The 19332-nt window shown below is 44.8% G+C and overlaps 1 protein-coding gene across 9 annotated transcripts in view; it reads right to left on the bottom strand.

The window, feature by feature from the left end:
* The window catches only part of TIAM2 (TIAM Rac1 associated GEF 2), a 240898-nt gene that overhangs the window by 112342 nt on the left and 109224 nt on the right, over window positions 1-19332 (bottom strand). For all 9 annotated transcript variants that reach the window (XM_070376925.1, XM_070376920.1, XM_070376923.1 and 6 more), the window contains 3 exons: window positions 11408-11518; window positions 8926-10071; window positions 2215-2650 (listed from right to left, as the gene is read on the bottom strand). In XM_070376925.1, the coding sequence (XP_070233026.1) occupies window positions 2215-2650; window positions 8926-10065 (1576 nt within the window). In that variant the 5' untranslated portion in view covers window positions 10066-10071; window positions 11408-11518. The remainder of the gene's footprint in view (window positions 1-2214; window positions 2651-8925; window positions 10072-11407; window positions 11519-19332) is intronic.

Below are 19332 nucleotides of genomic sequence, written 5' to 3'. Positions count from 1 at the left end.
TATGTGTGTGTGTGTGTGTGTGTGTATACCTATATATATATATATATGTTTTTAACTACAATTAAATCAAACAGTTAAGCCAATTAAATCAAACAGTTAAGCCCAAATATTACAGCTTGGATTCTAAGCCAAGAAAGCTGAACTCATCAATACTGAATTCCCAGAGGAAAGAGGCATAGAAAAGCACATGGGATAGGTTATGATGGAGGGAAAAAAACATCTTCATGCCAACCCTTTCTTGGGCTGCCAAGGAAACAAAGGGATGTGTGCTTTATAACACTGTCACCCAGAGAGCATCCTTTATCCACGGGGCTTCAAATGCTTAACAAGCAAGGGCCCGGGCAGGCCCATGGATCTTACAAAGGTCAGAGACAAGTCAGGACAATCCGTGCCCCTGAAGCCAGCAGCCAGAGGTTCCCTGGACAGCTGCCAGGATGGGAGACAATGTTCTAGAGACGTCCTCTTTCAACCTTAAATGACACCTGCCCACACCTCCCCAGGGGCCTCCAAGCACCTGGCACTACAAACATCTCCGGGAGCACAAACTCTGGAAAGCACTAGGTTTTTGGGTTTTCCCTTCGTGTATTTTTTATACTAATTCACCATCAGCTTGTCTTCTACCTATTAGTCCTGTCCCAACCTTGATAAACCAGAATAAACTCAGTGTCTCTTCCCGAAGACCACTATACTCACGGTCACCCCAGTTCTCAGTCCTCCAGGTTAAATGTTGCTAAATCGTTGTCATCTTCCATACTGCACAGCTCTACAGCCCCTCGGTGTCACCGATGGCTGTGCTTCTCGAAGCAGGATATGGACACACAAACGCACACCACCACCACCCCATGGGGTGTGCTCTGGGGTTTTCAAAGCCACAAGGCAAGCAGGGAAAGCATCCTGCTTTCAGTGTCCCAAAGCACCCATTTTAGTAAACAAACTTCACGTTGAAGAAAAGTGTCTGACATGCTCTAGAGACACACCTCCCTCTCCCGCACTTGGGTAGTTCTTTGATCATTAAACCTTAAAAGCATCAACTTATCCCTTAAAAATGTTATCTTGCTGGATCCAATCCATTATTCCAGCTTTCCAAATCTCTTCCGTCCTCCCACAGAAGACCCCGCCTCCCCCAGGGGGTCGCCCTTTGCCTTCCTGAGCCACAAGATACCACGAGGATCCAATCGAGAACTGGAAAAGAGGGCTGCATCTGTGAGGGATTCCGGGTCTCAACTTGCATAAAACCTCCAGTTTGCTGGGGGAAGGTGTTACCTAGAGAAGAGATGGCTTCTCCGTGTCCCTTTCCCAGAGGGTGCTGGGTAATGAGTTGATGCCAGCTCCCCAAAACTCACAATTTCTAAATATGGGGAGCACTGCAGATAGCTCTGGGCCTTTCACCTGCACTTTGTCCAGCGTGACCCCCGTTTCTGCCTTCTCCCATGACAAGGAAGGGTGCCAGCTGCTACTGAGGAACCACACCAGGTTCCTCTGACAAAGAGTCTCAGGACAGCTGTGCAGAAATGCCCGGGTCTGTGGGGTTGCTCGGTGTTCACATCTATATCAGTCAACGCGATGCTGACTCAAAGCCTCAGATCGCGTCAAATAATCTATCCATCCACAATGAGAGAGGCAATTATAATTTTTAAACGGTAAGGCTTGTGAAAAACTTTTATCATCCTCACAAAGCAAAGGCTTTCTCCTATTTCTTCTGCATCAGAAAAACAAAACAAAACAAAAACAAAGCACATGTTTGTGATGACAATAAGACGCTCTTAGCTCATCAACGTGGGGTGACACAAACCAAATGACGCAGATGAAACTCTTCACTGTACAAGCTGGGGAGGACTGCCTCTCTGGGGTTCTGAACATGTGCACAATCCATGCTCAACGTTCCAAATAACTACACCTGGTTACTTATCCGGGGCTCCCCTCCCATCCCCCAAGTGCAGGACAAGTATTAAAGAGTGGTACGAAACCCTATAAAATAATAAGCAATAGTTGTTACATTCAATCATCACTCAGTAGAATGAAGGATGCATACGACTGTTAAGTGAACATATTATACAGGTTTGAGAAGGTATTTTAGGAAAGCAGGCTGGACGGTTCTGGATCAGATGCCTGCACATGAACTCCAGTCCAGCCTGGACTCGCTGACATTTCCTAGGAAAGAGGAGAGCAGAGGAAAGAACTCCTGGGACCCCCTGGGTGGTGAAGACCACATACCTTTAAGTGTCACCCAATACTGCTTCCATTTCCTCCGGGCCACCAGTTCCAGCTTCCTTTCCTTCTGCAGAGTGACGAGGGGTTTGAAGAAGAGCCACCCGGCTTTGCGCACCACCCCTTGTTCCTTCTCAAAGAGCAGGTCCAGTTGCTCCAAAGAGCTGAGCGACTCGCTGCTGGACTCGGCCGTCTCCGTGGACGTCTCGAGGTTCTCCGTGTTGGTCCTGCTCATCTCCAGCTCTCGCATGAAATTCTCATAAATGTTCTGCTGGAGGGGGTCGCTGCCGATCGCATGAGCAGATTCACTTCTATGGGACAGGATCTGAGCAGAGCCCCCTGACCACAGGGACACAGACCCTTGGGAGGGCCCTTGCGTGTCCACGTTCAGCCCATCCGAACGGCTGTCAAAGTAGTCACTGCCCTCCTTGGACCTTGGCTCCTGTGAGCAACGCAGATGACCACCCATCAGAGGTTATGTATAGCCAAAGCACCTCTTCCCCCACATGGCGTGCATATAATAGTGTGGCTTGCTAATAGAAATGCTGCAAAGCAAATTTTTTTTAATGCAGCAAGTCTGCAAACCAGAAAGAATCATAGAGACAATACAGTCCGAACCAGTGTATAGGCAGGGGAGTCAATGCTTAAAAAGTGTAAACCAATCATTCCTGAGCATCCTAAATCTAGGGCTTCCCAGATGGCACTATTGGTAAAGAACCTGCCTGCCAGGAGATGTAAGAGACACAGGTTTGATCCCTGGGTCAGGAAGATCCTCTGGAGGAGGAAATGGCAACCCACTCCAGTATTCTCACCTGGAGAATCCTTTAGACAGAGGAGCCTGGTGGGCTACAGTCCATAGGGTGGCAAAGAGTTGGTCACAACTGAAGCAACTTAGCATGCACACATCCTAAATCTAACCCACATTTGGCATCAAAAAATGAGTTAGTATATTCAAAACATACTAGTGAAGATTTCTGGCTAATTTCTTGGCTAACTATGAATCAGGATCTTCCAGGAAAGAATTCATGTTCTTGCAGTCTTGTTTTCTTTCTGGATCATTTTTAAGCTAAACAGGAGAAGCACTAATTTCAGGGTCAAGGAGGGTGTTATTATATATAAACGTTTCTTCCACTCCCCACAGTGAACAGTTTCAGCTTCTGAACCCCTGCTCAGGTCTAGACATTAAGATCGTTAGCATCGTATTAATATTTTCCCTCTTTGGATAGTAAAAACCATGCACCTGGGCTCCTTATCCACAAAGGGTTCTTGTTAAGAACCATAGCTATTTCACTGTAGTTATTTCATAACTAATATATTTTACTTAATTTGGGAATTTTTTCATGAAAAGAATATACTGTTTACTCATTCCCATTGTTTTATTTGAGCACTCATTTTATTCCAAGCACTGGGAATACCAAAGCAAGATTCTTTAATATTTATTCTGACACAAAATGAGACATAAGCATTTCTAAATAAAATTAGGTTTATCTAATAACCACTGCCCTACTTAAGACAACACGCACTAATACTGAACTGGCCGTGCACAGAGCTGAAAACAAGAAGGTTTCCTCTAACACCTAGACTAGAGGTCTAGTCATTTAAGAAGAATAACTTGCATAGAGGCCATTCATTGGTCAATAGCAGTAAGTAAATTTCTGAGCAGAGAGTGAGCTTAGGAGGACTTCCCTGGTGGTCCAGTGGTTAAGAATCTGCCTTCCAGTGCAAGGGATGCAGGTTCAATCCCTGGCCAGGGAACTAAGATCCCACATGTGCATGCTGCATGCTAAGTTACCTCAGTCGTGTCCAACTCTTCGTGATCCCATGGACCGTAGCCAGGCTCCTCTGTCCATGGGATTCCCCAGGCAAGAATACTGGAGTGGGTTGCCGTGCCCTCCTCCAGGGGATCTTCCTGACCCCAGGGATCAAATCTGCTTTTCTTACCTGTCCTGCATTGGCAGGTGGGTTCTTTACCACTAGCACCATCTGGGAAGCCCACATGTCAAGAGGTAACGAAGCCCACGAGCCACAACTGGAGATTCCACATGCCCCAGCTGAAGAGGAGCCCACCGTGAAAGATCCTGCATGTAACCAAGATCCTGAGTGCGGCAACTAAGACCCGATGTAGCCAAAAATAAATAAACAAACAAATCTTTTAAAAAATAAAGAAAGTAAGCTTGATTTATGACTTAAAAGACTCTGACATTTCAAATTTACAGCTTAGGTTAAGGTAATTCTGCAGAGACTCTTAACACACTCTAACTCACAGGCTAGTGAATTTTCAATTAGATTTCCTTCTCCATTAAAATAAAGAGGAGGGAAAATGAGGTCAAGGACCACTGACTAAAGACTTTATGGTGAATATTGCCCTGTTTGGAGGGGTTTTCTTTCCAGAAATTTCATCCGGAAATCAAGCGGCAATTACCTGCTATCTTTTGTAGGAAAATCATCAATTAGACAAGTGCTTCTAAATACCCAAGGGCTACAAACAACTGAGCCCCAAACATAGCTATTACTAATGAAAATATTATCTTCCACTGTGTTTATACGATATCCCATAGTCAGATTTATTTATACCCTGATGCTTATGCAAGAACTGAGCAAATAAGCCAGCTATGGTGAGTCACTTGGACAGGAAACTTTCAAAATAGTTTAAGGGTTGTTTTTTTTTTTTCCCCCTCAATTGTCACTGTGTTGCTCTTCAAACGTTCCTAGGAGATGAAGGAATATTTCTCATTTAGCTCATATTGACATTATTTCAGCTATGAATAGGACTCTCTGACTCATAGCCCCAGGACACTGGGATTGCCTCTGATAGCCAGCAAGACCTGTGATGGGGTGTTTCAAACCCAGCAGAGACCTGCCAGAGAAAAGCATCAAGTGTCAAACCAAAGTGTAACTTGTCAGCCCTCCTGACATTGGTTCTCACAAGAGGTAGACTTAAGTCATGGTGCTAACTTTTAACTGTTCAACCAGAGCAAAAGACAAATTTTCCTCCTTGAAAAATGGAGAAAAGATCACATATTTTAGCATTTATAACTGATTCATATACACAGATATCAATTTCCCTGGTCTGTAACAAATGTGTAAAGCTTTCTATCTAGAATCCTAATAGCTAGTGACTCATTTTCAGGTTAATAGGAAGGAAGGAATGTGGGAGATTCAGCTGGATTTCCTGATCACTGTGCTGTGTGTGTGACGCTAAGGTGCTGTGTTAGTCATGTACATAAAGAAGTCTAATTTTCATTCCTATCTGCATCACATAATCATAAATGACAGGTACCATAACTTGACATTATAGCATTACAGCAGAGTGAAGAGGAACTCAAGAGACGTCACTAAATTCCTTGGGAGCTAAAAGAAAACTCATCGCCATTCCTCACTTTATGGGAAAAAGCACCAAATTCACCGTGTTGTTCTTCACATGCCACTGTCTTTCTTTTCATAGTAAAGCCCACTGGTCCTCTGCAGAAATTCCCTGGGACTGTGGGGCCCTCAAGGGGCAGCAAGAGTCTAAAATGAAGAGGGTCAGAAAGCCGGGGTCTCTGTGTCCTGACTCTCGCTAAGAAACTCTACAGCAGTGGTCAGGACTCACCCCTAGGGTCCCTGGCAAGACCATTCCCTGCTCCCAACCCCCATCCCTTGGAGTTCGGCGTGGTCTCGTGACCCGCTTTGCCCAATAAACGCGAACAGATGTGAAAGGCGTGGCTTCTGAGCGGGCGCTTCAAAAACCATCAATAGGTTTCTTCTCCCTCTGTCCCGGAGGCTTGGGGTGTCCTGGAGGGAAACTACTCCATGGACCTGGGGGCCCAGAGGGGATCAATGCAGAACAGAGTTGCAGCTTGAGAACGACGCAGACTGATTTGTGCTCAACCTCGGAGAACTGAGGGCTTTTGTTCCCTCCGTGTAACCTGGCCCACCTGACTCACAGGATAGAAAGTTTACCAAGGACCCGTCTCAGAACAGCTGCATCGCTACAAGTCGTCCACCAGCTTCAAACACACGCTCTCCTCCTGCACACCCATCCCCCCACCCTCTATGTTTGAATATCCTTTTTCAGCTACTAAGTATCTTCACTGATGAATTTGCTTTCAGGCTGTAACTCCCCAGAGTGGTTGAAAACCCTCTAAAGAAAGGATCGCTCTTTTCACATCACTTTTTTTTATAAGTCAAAACAAATATGTCTACCCATCATGGGAAGACCTTCTGAGTCTTAGCTGTACTGGCATAGAGAAGTCTGTGTAAGAGAATAAGCATTTGGTACCTTAACTATGGTACACTGTCACAAACTTTGCTGCTCCTACCCACTGACTGACTGTATTTTTAAAGACCCAAACTTTGTCTTCACCTTCAATTGTAAAAGAAAAGCAAAGGCAGGAGTTCCCCAGTGGCCCAGGTTCGATCCCTGGTCAGGGAACTGAGATCCCACAAGCTACACAGTATGGCCAAAAACAAAACCCAACTGGAAAATAAAAAAAGAGAAAGAAGGAAAACAAAGGCAAGGCCAATGGAAGTGGCACACCTACCAAAACGTTGTTCACCTTTATAAATTATCAAAATCGGACACAAGCAAAATGCAAAAAGCTGCCTTCGTAGGCCACTTTTTAAAAATCCAAGATAATTTGTTACGTTAATGTTCAATAACCCCCACGAAATTACTAGAGTACCAAGAGTACCTTGGCCATGCAGCCAAGTGGAAAAGACACACATCTGAGCTTTAGCAGAAATGGCTTTGGCCCCAGCTTCTCCACTGCTGCTGCTGCTGCTAAGTCACTTCAGTCATGTCCACTAACTAGCCATAAATCGTCAAACTCCTTTAACATTAGTTTCTTCATTTTAAAATGAGAGGGTCCGTGTGCATGCTAAATCGATTCTTTGCAACCCTGTGGGCTGCAGCCCACCAGGCTCCTCTGCCCATGGATACTGGAGTGGGTTGCCATTCCTCCTCCAGGGGATCTCCCTGACCCAGGGATCAACCCTGCATCTCCTACATTGGCAGGCGGACTCTTTACCACTAGTGCCACCTGGGAAGCCCAGATGAGGGGAAGTCCTTTCAGATTCGGGCTCTTTGATCTTGTAACCATTCTGTTCTTAACTCCACGGACTTACAAATCATCCAGTTAAGTCTTGGATGATCCAGACTTGAAGGAGCTTCACTTCCCAGGGGTGGCTGGGTGGCAGGGGTCTGCATAGGATGGAATGTGGTCAGTCCACAGTGGCAAAGGTCTGCTTTCGAACTGAATGGGAACTGACCATGTATAAGCCAGGCCACACACACAGGAGAGAACATGCTCTATGCAAATGAGAGATGTGGAGGAACAGGCTCAGGGGTCCCGGGAGATGAGTGCTGAACACAAGTCGACAACACAGCACTTGCATCAAGAAGATGAGAAAGTTGTCTGCATAGGACTACGGGTCCCCAGAAAGTAGGAGCTATCTTTCCCTTTACGTTTGATTGCTGTCAGTTGTCAAGTGTACTTGGCAGCTGAGAGAAAGGTCAAAGAAATCTTTACTACTTAATGGTTTGACCTGAACAAGTAATGAGTCAGGAGGAAGCAAATTACTGCACTCAGGGATATGAAGAGTTCTGTAACAGGACACTGATCGTCTATCCTTAGTCTCCTCCTGAGAGGAGGAAGAAAGGGACAAAGGAAAATATTGGGGCAGGGGGCTTGGACTTTGTGCCTAGGAAGGAAGTAACTAATGGCAAATTTTACAGATCTGAAACAATCTGCTCAGGGAAGGATGGTCAAAATGTCACTCTACTAGAGACAAATTCCTAAAGTCACTTAAATTTCCTTCAACAAATTCCCAAAGTCACTTAAATTTCCTTCAACAATATGACTTAAGGTGAGTTAAAATATGTATATATATACTTTCTCCTTTCTATAAATAATTAAAAGCAAAAAAACACACAAACAAATACAAAAGAGCAATTAAAAATACCTAGCAATCGCCTCTCATTACCAAAGAGGGCAAACTCTTACTTTCCTCGCTGGCACTGAAGTCATTTTGTCTCCCCTGTTCAAACTTTATACGCCCATTAAAAGTATTACTGTCACCATCATGATTCTTGTTTCATCAACATTGTGTTTTTGCGATTCCATGTGCTCAGGTCAAGATGTTTTCAACATCGTTAGCTGTCCCCATGAGGAGGTGGTAAGATTATACCCATTTTTTTCCCCATTGTACTCAATGAACAATAGGAATTTTAATCTCCCTAAAGTAATATCAAGTTCAGGAAGGCTACTCATCCCAAAACGACAACAGCTTCTCTCTCTTCCTTTCGTTCTAGGCTTTGAGAATGAGTTTTAGCTGAGCACTCAGATAACCAATTCACTGGGGAGTCTCCCTTAGGCTGTTCTTTCTAAGAACAGTTTGACTAGGTCTTGGATGAGGCCTGTGGATTTTACTCCAGAATCCAGGAGGCACAAGATTGGACAGAATGGGAATGACTGGAGTGGAGGGTTCAGAGTGAAAATGCATGTCTGACGCACAAGGAAAACACACACACACACACACACACACACACAGATACACACACACACAGACACGCACACACACACCCGAAAACAAGAAGTGCCAAGTCTTAGGCTAACCACTCTCAGCAGCTCATCTAAGTCTCGGAATGCTCTCTGCAGTACCTTCTGCTAGCCTTCCCGTTTTGCAGATAGAAAACCAATCGAAGAGCATCTCTCCCGGCACTCCAGCCTGACTCACCTGGAGTCTTCTTTTCTTTCTGGAGAGGCTTCCCGTCCAGTCGCTGATGCGGCGCATCCTGGCTTTCAGGGTGTCCTTCTTGGAGGACTCCTCGCCCAGGGCCCTGGACTTGCGGCAAGGGAGGGTGAAGGACGCGAACTGCCCGGGCTCCCCGCGCTCCACGCGGGCCGGCACGTCCATGTCGGAGGCGAAGGAGACGCGGGCACTGAGGCTGGCGCGGGTGCCCATGTAGTCATCGGAAAGCCGCAGGGCCGCGGGGGCCAGGCTCCCAAGGGAGGCGTTGGGGTAGGGGTCCCGGAGGGATGAGAGGGAGGCGCTTTGGCTGAAAGGCTTTGGAGCATCCCTGGTCGGGAAGCCAGTGTGGAGGCCGGGCTCAGGCGTGTCCGGCGCCACGAAGGAGCCCTCAGCCTCACTGACCTCGCCGCCCGGGCCCCAGGGAGAGTCGTACCAGGAGGACTCGGAGCTGAGCGAGCTGCCCTTGCTGGAGCGGGGGCGCGCGGCGGCTGCCGGGGAGGCGCGGGGGCTGGGCGCGGAACCGGCCGAGTAGCGCAGCAGCTGCACCGGGCCGCCCGATGGGGAGGCCCCCGGGGGCGCGGCGCCGCTGTGGAACTCTACCCGCAGGCACCCGTCCAGCTTGCCCAGCGTCTTGATGAGCACCCGGGGGCTCTTGCGGTCCTCGCCAGGCGGGGTGGATGCGATGCTCTCGTTCCCGCCGTAGCAGTTGAGAAGGTGCCCATTGCGGCAGTCCCTCGAAGCCGAGTGGTTCTCCTCGGGCGGGCGTCCGACATAGTGGAAGCCGTTCTCGGGCGAGAAAGCGGCATCGGTGCCCTGGAAATCTGACCCTGTGGCACCTGTCCTATGCTTGGCGTAGGCACTGCCTTTGGAGGCTTTGCACGTGGGGCCCCCTGGTCGGGATGCGTAAGGCTGATTGCTCTTAAAGTGAGAAAGGCAGCTTCGGGCCAACGACCTGGACTTGTACCCCGCTCCGCTGCTTCCATGACCCCATCCGTGCAATGACTTGTCATCCTTGGCATGAAGGCCACGGATTTTCAGGGAGCAAGGCTTTTGTTTAGCACCAGTAATAGTATTGCTATGATTTTTAGGTCCTTGTAGGGTGTACTGACTCTCGGAGTTTCCCATCGTCACCTGAATTAAGAACAGCAGTGTCAGTAAGAGTCATGACCTAAACTACATTCCACTAGGACAGAACTTTCTACAAGCTATGTTCAGGTGACAGAGGAACCAAGCAACCTCTTTCTGGGCCTGACACAACTCAGAGACGTAGGGACAAGCGTGACTTGCGGAATTGGTTCTCCTTCTGCATTGCAGGTCATCAGCCAAGTAGACAGCACTGCACATTCCTGTGCTAGCGAGTTTAAGCACATTATCTGTTGTCTGATGTTAATTCAGAAACCGAACAGGCATAGCAATCAGCTTAAGACAGAGACCTCCTATAGGCTGGGTGTTGGGAGGTTTTGAAATCAATGATTCTAAAGAGCAAAATGAGAAAATCCCTTTACTCTGTCACTGCAATACACTGATTTTTCAGTGACCACAGAGACACCTTTCCTTTATACATGAAGGACTGAAAGAGCTCATATTGCACCCCAATATAAGTGGTTACTGCTGAAAAATGACCATGTTTGTGGTAATATGACTCCGGGTACTGCACTGTGTTGGAGCTTTCATATGTCACACAGAATAGCATACCTCAAAGGATAAAGACTAAATGTTCTCAAAAACTAGGCTGAGGTGAAAAACAGAGGGAGAAAATAAAAGCTCTCCTTTGGAACAGAACAACATTTTAATGAAACTAATCTCTCGTGCTTTTCTAAAGACTTTAAGGGTCCTCACTTTAGAAACTGATAAAAGTCTGAAGCTGACTTGTTAGAATGTGAGCATCCTAGAAAGAAATATTTAAATTTTTTAATTAAAAAAAAAAAAAGAATGTGAGCATCCAAAAAAAAAAAACATACCCAAACTTAGATTCTATTGATTTCCTTTAAAACTCCAATTTGTTTAGAGAGTCTGTTAGTTAAGCAAAATTCCAGGGGACGATCCAAACCACCCCACCTCCTCAGTTTTTTTTTATTCTAACCAATATATCAGTGTTTGAGGCAAGTCAGAAACGATGCTTCCAGTTACGTTTCTAATATATGAGGTTAGGTTTAGTCAATCAGTTGTGTCCGACTCTTGCGACCCCATGGACTGTATGTAGCCCGCCAGCCTCCTCTGTCCATGGGATTCTCCAGGCAAGAATACTGGAGTGGGTTACCTACTTCTAATACATGAAGTTGGTTTTTAATTTCCATTCTTTTATATGTAAGAATGTACAGCCACAGAAGTCAAAAGGGCTGACATTTCTTTGGAGGCAATGATCAAGCTCAGTTTAAAACACAAATAATGGGAACAAATAATTAAACCCTTACTAACACAGCCGTGGCACTGGACAGGAACCACAGCTCCCACGGGCCGGACTCACCTGCAGTCTGGTTTGTGCACTGAGGGAGATTAATGGTCAGTCGACTTGACAGGGTCCCAGGAGCAAGGCAGCGTGGTTAGGAAGTCCAGGCAGTGGATCCATGAAAGGATCCTGAAAAACAAGAAACAGGAGAAAACTCTGTCAAGCACTTTACACCCGGTCCCCCCAAAAGTCAAAAGGAAGGCTTGCCGTAAATTACGTGGAGAAACAATGGGTGTCCAGAATCGCTGTGAAAATAATAAATGGCACATCTGTGAGCTGTGTGATTCATCAGGGTTGTCTGGAAGATGTGAAGGAAGCCAGGACCGCCCCCAGCAACCTTGCGAAAGGCCTTTCACTCTGTCCTCAGGCAAACGCACGCCTTTGTTTCGGGGGAGAGCAGGTGAGCGCGCTGCCCTGAGTCACAGCTCGTCTGTCACCACCGCTCGGAAAACAACTCCCAGACCCGCTGCCCTGGCAAGATCACAGGAGCAGCGTCCCGGCACGGCAACAACAGGTCACTGTTCCCCAGCTGATGAAGCAGCGAAAACAAAACCCAAAATGTAGAATCACAGAGAAATAGCCCTTGGCTAAAATAATGTATGTCAGAGATGCCAACCCCAGAGATGAGATGAAAAAGGTTTTCTCCAGCACATGCGTGGGCCCCGCTGCAAGAGGCCAGCGGCAGGAAGCCCACCTTTGAGGGAAAGATGGGGGTGCTGCCATCTGGCTGTGTTCACGGCCGGGACACAAAGCCTTTATTTTCTCTGCAGACAGAGAGAGCAAAGCAGTGAGGGCTCAATAGTGACCTTTTTCCTCTTTAAAACAAACAAACAAACAAACTATATTTGTAATTGCAGTACAATGCACATAACATTTACCATCTGAACCATTTTTAAGTGGTCAGACAGTAGTGTGAAGTATGTTCACAGTGTTATGCAATTCGTCTCCCGAACTCTTTTCATCTTGCAAAACTAAACCTCTTGCATTAAACTCCTCACCTCACTCTCTCCTCCATCTCCCCAGCCGCTGGTAACAACCATTCTCTTTTGTCTAACGAATTTGACTGCTCTAGGTACACCATGCAAGTGGAATCGCACCGGATTTGACATTTATCACTGGCTTTTTTCGTTTAGCGTAATGTCTTCAAGGCTCCTTTGTGTTGTAGCATGTGTCAAAATTTCCTTCCTTTTTAAGGCTGCATAATATTCCATTATTCACATTCTGTTTATCCATTTATCTGTAAACAGACCCTTAGAAACTGCTTTCCACCTCTTGTCTATTGTGAATAATGCTGCTAAGAATACAGGTGTACACGTATCTCTTTGAGACCCTGCCTGCAATTCTTTGAGGTATATACTCAGAAGTGGAATTGCTTGATCATATGATTTTTCCATTGTTCATTTTTTTGAGGACCCACCATACTGTTTCCCATAGCAGCTGCACCATTTTACATTCCTATCAATAGAGTATAGGTTCTAATTTTTCTCTGCATCGTCAGGAACACTTGTGATTTCCTATTTGTTTTTTTTTTTAATACAGTGGCCATCCTATAGTGTGAGATGATATCTTACTGTGGCTTTGATTTACACTTCTCTGATGATTAGTGATGTTGAACATCTTTTCATGGCTTGTTAGCCACCTGTATAGCCTCTTTGGATGGTTTGATGGTCACTTCTAAAATTCACAGAGCACTGGTACAAGACATGCTGCTAAGTCGATTCAGTTGTGTCCGACTCTGTGCGACCCCATAGACAGCAGCCCACCAGGCCCCTCCCTCCCTGGGATTCTCCAGGCAAGAACACTGGAGTGGGTTGCCATTTCCTTCTCCAATGCATGAAAGTGAAAAGTGAAAGTGAAGTTGCTCAGTCGTGTCTGACTCTTCGCGACCCCGTGGACTGCAGCCTACCAGGCTCCTCTGTCCATGGGACTTTCCAGGCAAGAGTACTGGAGTGGGGTGCCATCGCCTTCTCTGGGTACAAGACATAAGTATCCCCAATAAAGCCAAAGACACAAGTCTACCTAGGATGATCCACACACACACAATTTAAATTAAAAAAAAAAAAGTCAAAAAGACTTCCCACTTAGGCATCAGCAGGAAATCTAACCGCTCATGTGAGTCTATAAAGACTGAAGCCAGCATCTCTAACCAATGAGGTTAGAGTGGTACCCAGCCCACTACTGATCACATCTTTCCATGGGCAGCTCTCCCGAACGTCTAAAAGGCGGAAGAGCCACTGAGTGAGTTACCCATGACACATGTGACATGGGAGCTGGAACAGCAGCACCCTACCTTTTGAAAGTTCAATACCTACATTGTCTTTTCTCAGCTACATTTTAGTAGAAGCTAAAAGTCAGAGAAGCTCCCAGCTGCCGCTCCCACCACAAGCTGAAGGGAGTGAGCCTTTGTGCTTGCTTTCCTCAAGACCAAGGTCTGGTGATGACCCACAGGTGAAAGTCTCCCAGCAACTCTTTGTCAGGCCCTTCTGATCCGAGGGTCACATGCCCGAAGACGCGCACACACAGCACCACTCAAGCCCCTCAACCCATGGGCACAAAGCTGCCACTGGGAGAGGGGCCCGCTGTGTCGGCCACTCAAGGACACACAGAGATGGTGGAGTTTGGGGAGGAGGGGTTCAAAGGTGCAGAATGGCTTGAGCTTGGAAGCTTATGCCCCTGCAGCAGACTGTAACTTCACCTTGTCTGACTCCTTCTAAAGTTAAATAGCTTAATTTAAGATTTCATGTCCTATTTCAAAACACACAGCCCCGGACCCTGTCCTTTCCAAGGTTCGATCTGCTAAGGTCTGCATCTTGAGCTCACAGAAGCATTTAAATGATACCTGTTGAATGACAGCAGCTTCACATGTAAGAAGACTGATTTGGGCACAGACTATGAGCAGGAATCACCCTAACAGGAACTGGCTGAAAGATTGATGTATAAACCCATGAGGCCATGTCTCAAGAATGAACACAGTCCTGCCTAGAGAAAACCCCAAAGGCGGATATGACGTGCATTATGACACGTGAGTGATGCTGACCAGCTGTTCAACATCCCCAGCCAATCACTCCTGCAGAAAGAAAACAGCCCTCAACTGTGGCAAGAAGAATTTATCTAATATTTACTAGGAATTTATTGACAAGGAAGGGTAATCTCAGAGGACAACTTTAGAACTGTCCCTGAGGAGTTTAGCAAATTGAACAGATATTTATCTGTCAAGTTTCAGCTGGGACTCTTGTCTGAAGGCAAGAGAATAAACAAGTCAGATTTTCTGCAACCCTGAGTCTCTGAAATCCTTTACTAAAAGCATTTTATGGTATCCAAGTTAAAAAAAAATTGATTAATAGAAAGCTGGATGACAATATCAAAATGACAGATTTCCTAAGAAATTTTTTTAAAAGGAAAAGAAATAGTTAAAAGCCCCCTGTAGATAAAAACATGCACTTTGGGTACATAATCTGCAGAAATACACATCAGGTATACTCAGGTTCCACAAGGCCCACAGCTGGCCAGGAGAAATTTTAAGTTTCTTAGGAATGAAATGAAATGGTGCTAAGGCTGTGTGTACTTCACAAATATCCTATGCTGTGTATACATTTATTTCTACAATTATTTTTTATAATTACCATAAAATACTGGGATTTTAAAAAATTGATCACAATCTCATGAACCTGAATAAAAAGCCTTTGTATTTTGTTGCCTGCATTCCCTTCCAATCCCCAACCTTATGAATGTGCTATGTAGCTTTTTAAGCTAAAATCACAAGAATGGAACTTTTTTCGTTTCTTTTTTTTAATTGAAGTATAATTGATTTACAATGTTGAGTGAGTTCAGGTGTACAGCAAAGTACATGTGATTCATATATACATATACATGATTCACATATGATTTATATATGTATATGTATATTCATGTATATATACATGTATATATACATGAATGTTTATATACATGAATGTGTGTATATATGTGAATATATATTCATGTATATATATATACATGCATATATATACATATGATACACATATATTCTTTTTCAGATTCTTTTCCCTTATAGGTTATTACAAAATATTGAGTATAATTCCCTCTGCTATTCAGTACCTTGTTGATTATCTATTTTATATATAATAGTGCATATATATTAACCTCAAACACCTAACTTAAACTAACTTTTTAAAATTGTAATCCATTACCACCCCAGAAACGCCCAGCAATGTGGAGGAATTTCACAAGTATGTCATCAGAATCCCAGCAACCCCCATGACCTACTGAATCTCACAGTAAATCATCTTTTAGGAGGAAATTCAAGCTTTACCTTTTCTTCATTTGCCTTGAGCTTGGTCTTGAACTGATGCATCAAAAATGCCAGCGTCTCCACTTTCCCATAGTATAGAGTTCAGAGCAAAGGGAACTAAACTCCTCCAGCCGTGCTTTGTCTCCGCCAGCACCGACTGCCCAGATGGAGCAACCACAGGGAAGTCAAGGGCGACCCCAGGGGACCAGATGGTGCTGTGAGGAGGGCTGGGGGCTAACTGATGTAGCAAGCAGAACAGAGGCGTGGGGACTCTGCACAAAAGCCAGATTTATGGCTGGGTGAGGCGGTTAAGGGGAGCTCAAGTTCTCCCAACCATGAGATATCAACAAGGCTTCCTATATAATTTCAGAAAGATTTTTTATAATGAAAGAGGAACCCCATCACTGGACAAGGCAAACATTTCAGATACTGATAAGAGCTGGAAAAATAAAAGATAAGGACGCACCATTAACCCTAACAATATCTACTTAGTTCCCTTTATTTAGGGGTGGGGGCTGTGGGGCCAGGGGGAGCTTGACTCATTAAGGAGACAAGCCTCAGAATCCCAGACTGGTTTGTGTCACAGAACTTGAGTTTAAGCCCTGCTTCCAGTTCTTAAACAGCATGTGAGTTTCAGGGTGAATTACTTGTGCTTTCTGCATCTCATTTTCCCCATCTGCAGCTTAAGGATAAAAATAGCTGTCATACCTACTCCGTGAGTTGAGAATTGAATGTAGAAATACATGTGAAACCACCCAAAAAACTGTGAAATGCAACACTAATACACAGTACTATTATTAATTTTTAGTTATAAATTTAACTTGGTGCATTATAATATCAATATTATAACAGCCAGCTGTTTCAAACATTTTGTTAACTATTAATACATTATATATGTATAGATATATGTATAGATATATACACACACAAACTTGGAATTTTTCAACTTCCAGTCTTAGTATTTATTTGAATTTGATCAATTCCCCAATAGTTACAGCACATAAAACTAATTTGTCAAATGTGTCAAATGTCAAAAAAGGCAATGACACAAGTCATGTACCTATATTACATATTAGAAAATGTAAGAAAATAACCTAAGTGCTCACTGAACAATTGGCATAGTGTTTACCCAGCTGATCTCAACCACTGCGACTTTGGTCCCCAGGGGACATTTGGCAATCTCAAAACACATCTTTGGTTGTCACACTAGGGCACTGGCTCTAGTGGGCAGTGTTCAGAGATGCTACTAAACATCTTACAAGGCACAGGACAATTTCCACAATAAAGAATTAGTTGGCTCCATACATCATTGGTGTTGAGGTTGAGAAACCCGGCCTTAAACTTTTATTGCCTGTCTCATTAAAAACACTGAAACTGAAGAACAACTATGCCTAAACATCTAAAACCACAGCACTGAACTAAGGACCTAACCCTAACGAACTCTGTCAGTACGGCCCAGACTGGCGTCTGCCCTCTTCAGTCCATGAGCTGCACTCCGAATGCACGGGTAACAGGACCGGAAGGAACTCATTCCTAATCTTAAGAAAATTTGACCCCAATCAGTATGAAGACGCAAGCGAAAGGAACATCTGATCTCCATAGGAATAGTGCTTGGGGAGAGTAATCCTTAAAAAGTGGACAGAATGCAGACTGTTCCTAAGGCCTCGAAAGCTAAGCATCCATTGTGGAGTCCCACTGGGTCTATTTCAATTCTATGGGGCTCCTTCCAAATGCATATTAACAGATGAAAAGACAAACCAATCTGCAGCAAGGGATGCCCGGAATAGGACCTCAGAAGACAAGCATGGCTGGTATTCAGTAAAGGAAAAGCAATAAATTCCACAGAGACAACAGCCCAGCTTTTTGCACAGTTCATCACCTTAGTAAGCCAATTTATCACAAGTAGTGTCTCAACGCTCACACCCATTTTTATAAAAAAAGAAAAAATTAACATCTGCAGCATTGCTAACAGAAGTGTTTGTCCAAGGGTTCGTGAACCATTGTTGGGTCATGACATTTATGCAATGATTTGATACCAGTATTTTTAAATGAATAGGATGGAAATGGAGCAAGGAATTTTGGCGGGGGGCGGGTAAGAGGGTTACATCCCAGTAAGGGTAAAAACTGTCCTATGACATTAAAGTTTTTTGCGTGCTTATGTTTGCCTATACACTGGGTTGTGAATTAAATTTACGTCTCCTTGAGTAATGGTCAAAAAAAAGCTCAAAAACAATGATTCATAAAACTGCCAAGTGGTAATTTCATCAGAATGACACATCCATTCTAATAAGATCCGATAGCAACCCAGGTCTAGAGAGTCTTGAAGCATCCAACAAATTATCACCCAAGGGAAACATTTCAGCCTGAGAGAAGAAGATCAAAAGAGAAAAGGACTCTCTGTCAAGGATGTGCCACACGTGAGGCCTTCACCTTTCTGCAGGCCACAAATTAAGACAAACCCTCATTGGACATTCAAATCCTTCCTATGAAAGTTAAAAATGACCCCATTAAAAAAGTCAGATGAAGAACTGGGTCTAGAGGATGTGTGGGATTCTGCTGAATGAAGATAGAGAAGGACGATCCAAGGAATAGGAAAGGGCACATCCAAAGACACGGGCACTCCAGGGCCACCTACTGAATCCGCAAGTGAACTGAGAGGAGAAAGTCCCCAGCTTGTTCAGGAAAGGTGACGGGGCGGCAAGGACTGGGCACAAGTGTCAGGGACAATGTTGCGAGGGATGAGAAGCAAGAGATAAGAGGAAGAGGTGGGATGAGAGTGAGGAGGCTGGGCGAAATCTTGCTGGTCACTGCCATCACCTTCACCTTCGTGCCCTCCCCCCACCCCGTCCCCAGAAGCATCACATGTGAGCCATCTCCTAGGGACACTTTGGGACACCACCTCGGAAGGTGTCCCCAGCAAGCAATAGCTCAAATATTCATGTGGGAGGCAGAGTTGGCAAAAAAAGAAAATGTTCTTAGTCTTGACAGAAACTTGGGGAACTGAAGTAAAAGAAGAGCTCCACTCACCAGTTCAGCGTGAATTTTTGCATACACCTATACATCCCCCCAAGCCCCCATGGACCGGGCACTGGAGAGAAAGAACAGCCACTTATGATCTGAACCCTTCCCCAGAAGCCTTATTAGCTTGTGTAGGAAGGGGATGCAAAAATTAACATGAAAACATTTGTAGAATCAATAAGCAAGTTCCCAACCACGTTAACGGCATTGAGTTTCTGAGAGGTGTGGTGAGCCCAACAGTCCCACAAATATTACTGGTATGTTTCTGGAATGTCAGTGAATTGAGAGGCCCAGCTACATCTGAGCCATCACAGAAACTGAAAGTATTTCAGGGTGTGTTTCTTTTTTTTAATCACCTTTTCCAGAAAAATTTACAGAATATAGCCTAAAATAACATAGTCTACATATTATATAGACTATAATAATATAGTCTAATCCATCTAAAGATAAACCTTTTTTCTTATTTTTCTTTCAGAAATTATCAAAATGCATCTCACGCATTTCCATCCATGCTCTTTTTGCTCAGTAGCATGGATATTTCTCTTTTTCTTTTTTAGTACCAAATGTTGAATTCCACTCTGCATTTGTCCCCCAGGTGTACAAGTCTCATCCAAAAGTCAGTCAGGAGCCTGAT

The sequence above is a fragment of the Bos mutus genome, chromosome 9, assembly GCF_027580195.1.
Source record: "Bos mutus isolate GX-2022 chromosome 9, NWIPB_WYAK_1.1, whole genome shotgun sequence".
Lineage (NCBI taxonomy): Eukaryota > Metazoa > Chordata > Mammalia > Artiodactyla > Bovidae > Bos > Bos mutus.
Note: the sequence above shows the minus strand (reverse complement) of the source record. Positions and strands in the feature narration are given on the sequence as shown.